Source organism: Bos javanicus, chromosome 10, assembly GCF_032452875.1.
Source record: "Bos javanicus breed banteng chromosome 10, ARS-OSU_banteng_1.0, whole genome shotgun sequence".
Classification (NCBI taxonomy): domain Eukaryota; kingdom Metazoa; phylum Chordata; class Mammalia; order Artiodactyla; family Bovidae; genus Bos; species Bos javanicus.
This window is the reverse complement of record NC_083877.1, coordinates 85,029,639-85,041,994: the sequence shown is the minus strand read 5'-3', so window position 1 is coordinate 85,041,994 and position 12,356 is coordinate 85,029,639. Positions and strand designations below refer to the sequence as shown.

Sequence of the window (12,356 nt, the reverse complement as noted above, 5' to 3'; positions counted from 1 at the left end):
AAATGAGAAAGTGGAGCTACAATGGGTGAATGAAATTGGAGTTTTCTTCTTCCCCTATAAATAATCATTCTGAAGGTTTCATTTGATCTCTTTTCAACATTCCAAAAGAGATTTTAAAGGACTATTAGGTTTGATACTAGAATAAGAATTACTTCTGGTGATACTTGCTTGTCAATAGACTCAACCAATGCTCTATACTCTTTATGTAACCACCTCTGCATAAGCTTCAAAGTGGTCTAGTTTTAGCTCTACCACTCCCTCAACTACCCAGCTCTTTGCTTTTTATTTTTGTCTAAGGACAAAGGTTACAAGAGGGGAGGGAAAAATAAAACAAAAAGGTGAAACAAAACCAAACCTCCAAACTTTACCAGAATCTAGAAGTCTTAATTAATGTTTAACTCTTATTCCAATAAAGTAAATCAGAAAAATACCAAAGACAAGAAATAATGTCTGTTTCTTAAACAATAAGCTTAACAGATCCCTAGTACTGAAGACTAGAATACTGTGAGTTAATTGTTGGCCTCTCTATTCTATAAGCCTGTAAAATTCTCTGTGAAGGAAAAAATGATTTTATCACATGCTATACTCTTCTACTTTCCGCAAATTACTTACACGAAACTAGCAGGTTTTAAAAACACCAACCCAAACACAAGATCTGTCTGGAAAGCAGAAGCAAAGAACAGATTTTACCAGCTAACTTCCACATGATTGAATGAACCAAGAGTGTCAACAAAGTTATATACAAGTCAATACTCATCTCTGTGCATCTCTATGGGACGAAGCCCTACCAAATTAGCTCTAATATGATTTTGAAATTCTGGGCCCTGTCAAGAAATGAAGGTTAACAGATCTTTTTAGAGATATGGAGGATGCAATTGACAAGGTTTCGATTTTGTTCCTGTTTGACCCCTTGATGATTTGAGATCCATTTTACACTTCAGAGAACCCAAATGTCATTTTCAATTTATATATTAAGATTTTATTCTCTATGGAATAAAAATAATTCTAAGATAATACTAAGACTTTCAACCCAGATATCACCACCATACAAAACTTAGGTCATGTCTAGTTCAGAGATCTCAGTTCTAGCCAGTCATTAAGCATTAGACATGGTTTCTGATTAGCTTTTGCTTACAATGATCAGTTCCTTTAGTTTGTTGTCAGATTGGTGTCCAGTACCAATTAAGAATTACTAAACACAGGCTGAATTTTATTTAAAAGCTTCTAAGAGGCAAATAATATTTTATCAAAAGAGTATTTGAATGAAACCAAGAAACACATCTATTGTTACTACTCTATGAGGCAACAGTAACCCTGGATTAAAAATCAGAAGACCTGGATTCTAGGTCCAGTTTGGCAAATAACTAAGTGTGTGACTGAACAAATCACTGAAGTTCTTTGAACCTCAGTTACCTCATTTATTCAAATTGGAATAACAGAAGAATAGTAGAAAGAATTAAATGAGAAAGTACACGTGAGAAACATTGCAGGCTAGGGACTTCTCTGGTGGTCCAGTGGTTAACAATCTGTCTTCCAGTGCAGGGGATGCGGGTGTGATTCCTGGTTGGGGAACTAAGATCCCACACGTGTGGGACAACTAAGCCCTTATGCAACAACCACGGGGCTTGCAAGCCACAACTAAGACCCAATGCAGCCATATAAATTTTTAAAAAAAGAAATAGCAGGCTCAAAAATGTTACTTGCCTTTCCCTCTTCATAAGACATGATTCAGATTTCTGGTTCTGTCCCCAATGAGCTGTGTGGTTTTCCTTAGGCAAGTCACCTAATATCTTTAGGCCTCTGTTTTTGCATCTGCAACATTAGAGGGTTGAGACTCAACGATCTCTAAGATTCCCTTTCAACTCTAACAAGCTATGATTACCAATCCTGTCACTAAATTCCTGGATGATCGAGATCTAAGTCGCTTCATTTCTTTTGACCTCAGTTTCTTCACCTTTAAATGGGAAACTTGTAAGAGGAGGAAAAACAAGCTGCCAGTAAACATAACTTTACTTATTAGCAATCAAAGAAATACATATAAAAAACAATAAAACAAAATTTTTCACCTATAAAATGGGCAAGTACTAAAAAGTTTCATGATATCTAGAGTTAGCTCTTTGTGTGTGTGTGTGTGTGTGTGTTAGTCACTCACCCATGTCTGACTCTTTGCGACCCATGGACTGTAGTCTTTCAGGCTCTTCTGCCCATGGAATTCTCTGAGCAAGAATATCGGAGTGGGGTAGCCAATCCCTTCTCCAGGGGATCTTCCCAACCTAGGGATCAAACCTGGGTCTCCGCATTGCAGGCAGATTCTTTACCGTCTGAGCCACCAGGGAAAACCAGAGTTGGCTATAAGATATAGGAATACAAGTACTTTCATTTACTGTTCTTAGAAATATGATTTGGACAAGTCTTTTCAGAGGTAACTTTGGCAAAATATTAAAGTTTTTAATGTGCCATTCACTTGATCTAGAGTAAAGGATGCTATTACAGCATGATTTACTTTTAGTAAAGCACTGGAAACAGCCTAAATGTCCATTAAGAATGAATTAATGAAATACATTATGTGGAGTGAAAGTCACTTAGTCGTGTCCAACTCTTTGTAACCCCATGGACTATAGACTCCATGGAATTCTCTAGGCCAGAATACTGGAATGGGTAGCCTTCTCCAGGGGATCTTCCCAACCCAGGGATCGAACCCAGCTCTCCCACATTGCAGGCAGATTCTTTATCAGCTGAGCCATATTATAATGGTAGTCTGCACAGTCACAAAACTGATGATTTTGCTGTTTGCATGGGTACTGAAGGAAGTTCACAATGCACTAAGTCAAAAATGCAGGTTGTAGAACAGGAGTAGCATGACACCATGCATGTTTACGTGCGTGCGTGCGTGCGTGTGTGTGTGTATGTGTGTGTGTGTGTGTGTGTGATACCTCTTAGAAATGTTTGCAGGATTTGGAGAAGTGTTCACCAAAAAGTTAAAAGCGATTACTATTTTAGGATGCTGTGATTTGGGGTGATTTTTGCTTTCTTTATATTTTCTACAATGAATATGTACTGTTTTATAATAGCAAAAAAAAAAATAAAGTTCATATTTAACTTTTAAAATGAATATTTCAAAAAAGATTCTATGACTGTTTAACAATTCTTTTCAGTTACTAAGCAGTATCCCTTGTTTTTATAGATCATGACATAAACCATGTACGTAGTTGCATCTTTACACCACAATCTAGCTGCTTACCTAGACATACTAAGCACTTCTCACATACCATTTCTAATCTTCTCTACAATGCTGTAAGACCAATTTCACTCTAAAGGAAACCTAGCAGAGCTTTTACATTTTAGAAGCTGTTTTCCCCCACATTAGATGTTATTTTGAAAAGAATAAGATACTCCAAACTGAGATCTTTAAGGCCAGAAAATTCTCTTTACTTTAAAAAAAAGTGTAAATACAAACAGATTTTATTCTTGGTTATCCTTTAAATCTCAATTAGAAGCACTCCTGCATATAGGAATTCTAAGCTGACATTAGGAATACTCTCAAGATTGCTGAAACCAGGGGAGGCACCATTGTTTGTAACCAAGTACACTGGACAATGAGGGGTGAGATTTGGACTGGTTATTTGTTGCAGGATGGCCTGCATAGGCAAACAAGAAACCAGAGTACTTAAAAATAAAAAATGTATAAATCATGTTAAAATTTTTGGATGCCATCCAGCATTAATTAAAAGCATATTAAAGGACTTACCTGGTGGCAGAGTGGATAAGAATCCGCCTGCCAATGCAGGGGACAAGGGTTGGATCCCTGGTTTGGAAGATTCCACGTGCTGTGGAGCAACTAAAGCTGGTGCGCCACAACTAAGCCCATGTGCTGCACCTAAGGAAATCTGTGTGCCTAGAGCCTATGCTCTGCAACAGGAGAAGTCACCGCGACGGGAAGTCTGTGCACCAAAAAGAAGAGCAGCTCCACTCACTGCAACTAGAGAAAGCCCAAGCACAGCAATGAACAACCGGCGCAACCGAAAACAAACAAGCAATATTTTAAAAACCTAATTAATTACTCTTCATTTCTTGACATATAACTTAAAGCGGAGAGAGAAAGAGAAGGAATGTCTGTGATCTAAACATAGAGGCACTCTCACACCTTCCCACCAGCGAAGAAATCCGCACCTCTCTTTCCTCTTGTATGATCTAGTCATATGATCAATCTAAGGCCGCTGCACCTGTGCCCTAAACCCTAACATTTCAAGCCCTCTCAGGGACCTTGCTTACACTTTATCCCTTTTCACCTCTCTCTGCCATCTTTTCATCTTTGTCATAGAATTTAAATATATCTAAGTCCACTGTCCTAAAGTAAATAGGAAACTTTGACCACTTCTTCCTCTTGCGAATACCCTTTCTTCCTCTTAATAGCCAAACTCCTATTTCCATCTCCTATTTCACTGGTTGCTCACTCACTCATGCATTCAACAGCCTACACAATGGAGAATTCACACCAAAAGCCAAACCCCATGTCAAAAATCCAACTCAATAAAGATCTAAATGTAAGACATGACACCATAAAACTCTTAGAAAAGAACATAGGTGAAACATTTTTTGACATAAATCGTAGCAATATTTTCTGAGATTACTCTCCCAGGGCAAAAGAAATAAAAGCAAAAATAAATAAATGGGACCTAATAAAACTTAAAAACTTTTGCATAGTAAACTATCAATAAAATAAATAGACAACCTATGAAATGGGAGAAAATATTGCAAAAGATGCAACTGACAAGGGCTTAATTTCCAAAACATGCAGACAGCTCATACAACTCAACAGCAGAGAAACAAACAACCCAATCAAAAGTGGACTGTTGCTGTTTAGTTGATAAGTTGTGTCTGACTCTTTTGCGACCCCATGGACTGTAGCCCGCCAGGCTCCCTTGTCCACGGGATTTCTTAGGCAAGAATACTAGAGTGGGTTGCCATTTCCTTCTCCAGGGGATCTTTCCAACCCAGGCATGGAATTTGTGTCTCCTGCATTGCAGATGGATTCTTTACCACTGAGACACCAGGGAAGCCCCCAAAATGGGCAGAAGATCTGATAAACATTTTTCCAAAGGAGACAAAGAGACAGACAACAGGCACATGAAAGACACTCAACACTGCTAATTATTAGAGAAATGCAAATCAAAACTACAATGAGGTATCACCTCATACCAGATGGAATGGCTATCATCAAAAAGTCTACAAATAATAAATGCTGGAGAGGATGTATAGAAAAGGGAACTCTTATACACTGTAGGTGGGAATGTAAATTGGTTCAGCCACTATGGACAACAGTATGTGCTGTGCTTAGCTGCTCAGTTGTGTCCGACTCTTTGTGACCACATGGACTGCAGCCCGCCAGTTTCCTCTGTCCATGGGGATTCTCCAGGCAAGAATACTGGATTGGGTTGCCATGCCCTCCTCCAGGGGATCTTCCCAACCCAGGGGCTGAACCCAGGTCTCCTGCACTGCAGGCGGATTATTTACTGACTGAGCTAGCAGGGAAGCCCAAAAATACTGGAGTGGGTAGTCCATCCCTTCTCCAGGAGATCTTCCTGATGCAAGAATCAAACTATGGTCTCCTGCACTGCAGGTGGATTCTTTACCAGATGAGCTACCAGGGAAGTCCATGGAAAACAGTACAGAGGTTCCTTAAAAAACTAAAAATAGATCTACCATATATCAGGAATCCCATTTCTCAGTATACATCCAGAAAAAAACAAAAACTCTAATTCAAAATAATACATGCACTTTAATGTTTACAGCAGCACTATTTATAATAGTCAAGACATGGAAGCAACCCCAGTGCCCATAATATATATGTGTGTAATGCAATATTAATCAGTCATAATTTGCAGCAACATGGATGGACCTAGAGAATGTTATGCCAAGTGAAGTGAGAAAAAGACAAGAAGTGTACGATAGCACTCATGTGTGGAATCTAAAAAATAATGCAAATGAATCTGTATACAAAACAGAAACAGACTCACAGACATAGAAGACAAACTTGTGGCTACCACCAAAGGGTGGGGGGGAGATTAGGAGTCTGTGATTAACAGATACAAACTACTACATAAAAGAGATAAGAAACAAGGATTTACAGTATGGCATATAAAATTAGACAGTATCTTATAACAATATGAATGAAACTATAATGAAATATACTCTGAAAAAAACAAAACAAAACCCTGAATCACTATTAGTTTTGGTACACCCAAAACTAATACAAATTGTATCAATTATACTTCAAATAAAAAAAATAACAAACTCACTGTCTTCCCTTACAAACTTCTTCCTCCACTATTGTTTCTTCTAAAAAAGCTTTAGTGACAGACTGTAGCATCCTTTTGTCTCATCCTCAGAAAAGACTGCCTTCTCTGATCACCCCTTACAGATCAGAAGAGGTCTCACGGAAATTTGTTGTTATGGAATCTTATACTTCTTCACAGCACTCATCACAACCCTCTCACCACAGATTATTTCTGTAACGGTTTGATGTGTGTCTTCCTCATGACTGCTTTGCTTACTGCTGCAGCCTCAATTTTTATCACAGTGATTGGCTCATTTTAGTTACTTTAAATTACTTTTGTTGAAGAGATCCTTAAGAGAAGAGGGGAAAAAGTTCAATCAATTGATTGACAGATCAGTCCTTAGTGAGGTATAATTCATATAGGATGAACTGCACATACTTGAAGTGTCCAGTCTGGTAAGATTTTCTTCTTAATATATTTGGCTGCGTCGGGTCTTAGTTGCAGTGCATGGACGCTGGCTCTAGGGCTCAGGGGTTGCAGCATGCAGGGTCTCCAGTTGTGGCACGAGTCAAGTTTGGAAGGGAAGACAAACGCTTTCACCACTACTGAGGCAAACCCTTCTGAGTCCTATGACTGATGAGAATTTTGCTGTCTGGTTGGCGGGAGCAGGCACTATTACTGGCCCTGTGGTGCCAGCCAGTATTCCTTCCTGTAATCCTTTCGAGGGGCTCTCTCCTCAGCCTCATGTATAACAGCGTCCTCACAAGACTGCACTTGCGAGTACTCAGCTGATTACTTTAGCAGAACCCTCTGCGGATCTCCAGGGTTCTCTCCATGCCGCCCTCTCCCCTCTGGTACTCTGTCCTCTCACCTCTTGCTACCTTGGTCTCTTCAGACTCCTAACTCTGTTTCTTCAACTCAGGGAGTCTGCTACTCTCTGCCTGAGATCCCCCTCCCAGCACTGCAGCCTGGAAACTCTCAAAACAGTAAACTGAGATAATCACAGCGCTGACCTCCTCTCAGGGATCACTATCTTTTATTGCCTGACATCCAGTGTGCTAAAAACCACTGTTCATATCTTCTGTAGTTTTTTAAAAAGCTGTCTCAGGTGAGAAGGTGAAGCTAGTCCCTGATATTCCATCTCAGTCAAAAGCAAAAATGCTTCCATTGTTGTCTGTGTGCCCCTAACTTACACGCCCAGAGGAGAAATTTAGGAGTCATCCTTGACACCCTCTTCCTCCCCACCTCCGTTGATCTTCTATAGCCAATCAATCAAGACTTATTCTTTGTCCTAAATGGCTCTCAAATTCAAGGACATCACTCCCTGTACACTATCAGCATCCTAGTTCGAGGCACCATGGTCTTTTTTTCCAATTTATTTGGTTACGTGGCATGTGGAATATTCATTGTATCATGTGGGATCTTTCATTGCGGTACACGGACTCCGTGCACCACGTGAGTCTCATGGGTTCCAGAGTGCACAGGTCAGTAGTTTGAGCATGCATGCTTTTTTGCCCTGAGGCATGAGGGATCTTTGACCAGGGGTCAAACCTGCGTCCCTTGCATTGCAAGGCAGATTCTCAGCCACTGGACCATGATGGAAGTCCCATCACCAGTCTATAGACTATTTCAATGACCTCCTACATGGTCTCCCTAGTTCTTCTCACGTCCCCCTCCAAACCAGTCTCTACACAGCCAAAACCTGAATATTCCTTGTCTATGCCCTCCATTGACTTGTCAGAGATCTTAGAATATTGTCCAATATCCTCAATATAACCAAGAAGTCTTACATGATTCAGTCTTTTTTTTTTTTTTTTTTTAAATATTTAATTTATCTATTTGGCTGCTCTGGGTCTTAGCTGTGGCATGTGGGATCCAGCTCCCTGATCAGGGATCGAACCTGGGCCCCCTGCATTGGGAGTTCGAAGTCTTAGCCACTGGACCACCAGGAAGTCCCCATGATTCAGCCTTTGTCAAGAATTAAATACTATGCCTTAAAATACTGAATTTTAATGCTGTAAGGATCTGAGAGGTCTTTTAGTCCAACAGCTTCATTTTTCAACTGAAGAAACTGATGCTCAATGTCACACAGCTAAATTCCTGATAAAGGTGCACTAGGCAGTAATAAAATTTAAGATTTATCGACAGCTTTCTAGGTGTCAAATATCATACTATGCATTTTTAAAAACTGAATCGAATCTGCATTTTTTAAAGTGAGTTTTCAAAGTGTACAATTCAATGGCATTTAGTAAATTCACAATATTTTTCAACTACCACCTATATAAGTTACAAAACATTTTTATCACCCACCAAAAAAATCTTTTACCCATTACTCAGACAGCCCTCATTTCCCTCTTTTTCTTGCCCCTGGCAATCACCAATCTCCCTTCTGTCTCTATGAATTTACATACCTAGGATGGTTCATATAAATGGAATACTATAATATGTGATTTTTCATGTCTGGCTTCCTTTATTGAGTATAATGTTTTTGAGATTCACCCATGTTGTGAGACTTGGACCATAAGAACTGATGCTTTTGAACTGTGGTGCTGGAGAAGACTCTTTAGAATCCCTTGGACTGCAAGGAGATCAAACTAGTCAATCCCAAAGGAAACCAACCCTGAATATTCACTGGAAGAACTGATGCTGAAGCTCTAATACTTTGGCCACCTGATGCAAAGAGCTGACTTGCTGGAAAAGGGGACAAGAGGGAGGGGACTTAGGAATACCTATAGCTGATTCATATTGATGTTTGGCAGAAACCAATACAATACTGTGAAGCAATTATCCTTCAATTAAAAATTTAAAAAATTAATTTAAAAAAGAAAAATCTAACTTTCCTCCCATGTTACCACTTTTCTTTATTACTACCCCATTGTCTACCATGCTGGCAAAGTGAGTCTTTTAAGAAAATATATATGATTATACACTTATTATGCTTAAAATTTCTCATATGCTGCCCATGATGATAACAACAGTTAATAGCTTTTAAGCACTTATTAAGTACTAATATACTATGCAAAGATTTTATAAATAATATTGTATTAAATTATCAGAACAATATTCTAAGGTAACATCTCAAAGTGAATGGTCAGGAAAACCCTGAGGATCCTGGGGATCACTAAGCCCCTTTCAGAGGGTCCATGAGTTCAAAACTACACGTATGATACTAAGATGGCTTTTTCACTTATTCTCTCAGAAGCGAACATTGAAGTTATTTAGAGCCTACCGAGCAAAAGGTGTCATAACATACTGAAAGAAGCAGCAGATATGAAAACTTAGCTCTTTATCAATCCAAACATTAAGGGTATTTGAAAAATGTAAAAACCACCATTCTTATCAACATTTTTTATTTGGAAAATAGTTACTCTTCATAAAAATATTTATATTAACATGTAATGGGTTTGTTCCTATTTTTAAATGAATAAGTATTTTAAAATTTTCTGTTTTAAATTCTGAATTAAATTCAGAAATTAAATATACATAAAATGCACATATAATCCACACAAACAAGAGCTTTTGGGTGATCAACATTAACTTCTAAGAGTGCAAAGGAGTCCTGACACCAAAAAGCTTAAGAAACACTATTCTAAGATTTTCATCTCCATTTCACAAACGAAGAAATCAGGGGTAAGAAAGTCAAGTTACTGCCTAAGTGGTAGATCGAGATTCATAAGGCTGTAATAAAGCTTCCAGAACCCAAGCTCTTAATTACTATTTTGTCCTTTCCTATTAATATTAGCTATTTATCACCTGGATCCTATCCACTTATCTTCAGGTAATTGTTCTTTCCCTTATGTTATCTTCAGGTCATCAATCTCCCCACTAGCCTGAGTTTCATCAGACAGAGGTATTTCTTAAGCTATACTACAATTCCTATAAGTTAATATACTACAAGATTCAAAAATTGGAATCAAGATTGCCGGGAGAAATACCAATAACCTCAAATACACAGATGATACCACCCTTATGGCAGAAAGTGAAGAGGAACTAAAAAGCCTCTTAATGAAAGTGAAAGAGGACAGTGAAAAAGTTGGCTTAAAGCTCAACATTCAGAAAACTAAGATCATGGCATCTGGTCCCATCACTTCATGGCAAATAGATGGGGAAAGAGTGGAAACAGGGTCAGACTTTATTTTTCTGGGCTCCAAAATCACTGCAGATGGTGACTGCAGCCATGAAATTAAAAGACACCTGCTCCTTGGAAGAAAAGCTATAACCAACCTAGACAGCATATTAAAAAGCAGAGACATTACTTTGCCAACAAAGGTCCATCTAGTCAAAGCTATGGTTTTTCCAGTAGTCATGTATGGATGTCAGAGCTGGACTATAAAGAAAGCTAAGTGCCAAAGAATTGATACTTTTGAACTGTGGTGTTGGAGAAGACTCTTGATTGTCCCTTGAACTGTAAGGAGATCCAACCAGTCCATCCTAAAGGAGATCAGTCCTGAATATTCATTGGAAGGACTGATGCTGAAGCTGAAACTCCAACAATACTCTGGCCACCTGATAAGAAGTAACTCAGTGGAAAAGATCCTGATGCTGGGAAAGATTGAAGGCAGGAGGAGAAAGGGACGACAGAGGATGAGATGGTTGGATGGCATCACCGACTCGATGGACATAAGTTTGAACAAGCTCCAGGAGTTGGTGATGGACAGGGAAGCCTGGTGTGCTGCAGTCTATGGGGTTGCAAAGAGTTGGACACGAGTGAGCGACTGAACTGAATTGAACTGAATATACTAAGGTAGTATACTCTTCCAAAGCTTTCTTTAAACCAGACAAACAAGTTTTGCATCCTACCAATTATAGATAAGATATAATTCCTTGGTTCTGGCACCTTAAGAGTTTTGTCTTAAAAACAAGTCTCCCAAAATGTCCAGTGATACCAACAATTAACTAGTCTTCCAGTGGACGTGTTTTGAATCATGAAATCCATCCGTAAAGTCACTGCTCACATGTACATTAGGTACAATGTACTCATTTCTACAAAGCATCTATGAACTGAAAAAGAAAAACAATGCTAAACGGTAAGCCACTAAAGATCATGTACAGTGCTAAAGCTGATTTCCTAAACCATCACAGCAAAGATGCCCAAACAAGCTCTTTTTCTGCAGGCATTTTCTTCTTCATGCTGCCTGTCCTTTCTAGTTGACTGGGGGAAGTGAACAAATTGATTTTCACAAGATGTAGCTCCAGTCCCCACGAAGTTGCTTCGTCTTTTTTAACACCTAAAACAATTCCTCAAAAGAAGCCTATATAGGAGGCTCAACTCTTTCTAAACATAATCCACTGCACAAGGTAGATTTCTCACTCCAGGGCAAATTGTTAGGTCTATAAGCACAGCACTTAACTAAGTCATTAATAATCCATCTGAAATCAATGGCTCCAAGGTAATTACCTGTGGTTTTCCCATCCCATCCAAACAACTTTTCTCTGTTCTAACAATTCTCTATTGCTTAGATCTTCTGTTTCCATTTTATATTACTCACTCTGTATTTCTTATACCACTAGCATATTGGTATCCAAAAACATACAAAAAGATCTGTCCTCTGTTTTTATAATTAAGGGATGGAAATTTTAATAACTAAAACGAAACTAGGAAAGTTATGACCTACCTAGACCAACCTAGACAGGATGTTAAAGAGCAGAGATATTACTTTGCCAACAAAGGTCCATCTAGTCAAGGCTATGGTTTTTCCAGTAGTCATGTATGGATGTGAGAGTTGGACTATAAAGAAAGCTGAGTGCCAAAGAATTGATGCTTTTGAACTGTGGTGTTGGAGAAGACTCTTGAGAGTCCCTTGGACTGCCAAGCAATCCAACCAGTCCATCCTAAAGGAAATCAGTCCTGAATACTCACTGGAAGGACTGATGTTGAAGCTGAAACTCCAATACTTTGGCCACCTGATGCGAAGAGCTGACTCACTTGAAAAGACCCTGATGCCAGCAAAGATTGAAGGCAGGAGGAGAAGAGGATGACAGAGGATGAGATGATTGGATGGCATCACCGACAATGGACGTGAGTTTGAGTAAATTCCAGGAGTTGGTGACGGTCAGGGAGGCCTGGCGTGCTGCAGT

General features: G+C 39.1%; 1 protein-coding gene across 3 annotated transcripts in view; it reads right to left on the bottom strand.

The window, feature by feature from the left end:
- LIN52 (lin-52 DREAM MuvB core complex component) overlaps positions 1-12,356 on the bottom strand; it is a 113,978-nt gene that overhangs the window by 69,174 nt on the left and 32,448 nt on the right. Inside the window, exon 6 of one of the 3 annotated variants that reach the window (XM_061429435.1) lies at positions 1-12,356. This exon is cut by the window's left edge and continues 26,086 nt beyond it. The exons of the other annotated variants lie outside the window; for them this stretch is intronic. Coding sequence (XP_061285419.1) covers positions 12,283-12,356 — 74 coding nt within the window. The 3' untranslated portion in view covers positions 1-12,282. 3 annotated transcript variants of the gene reach the window in all.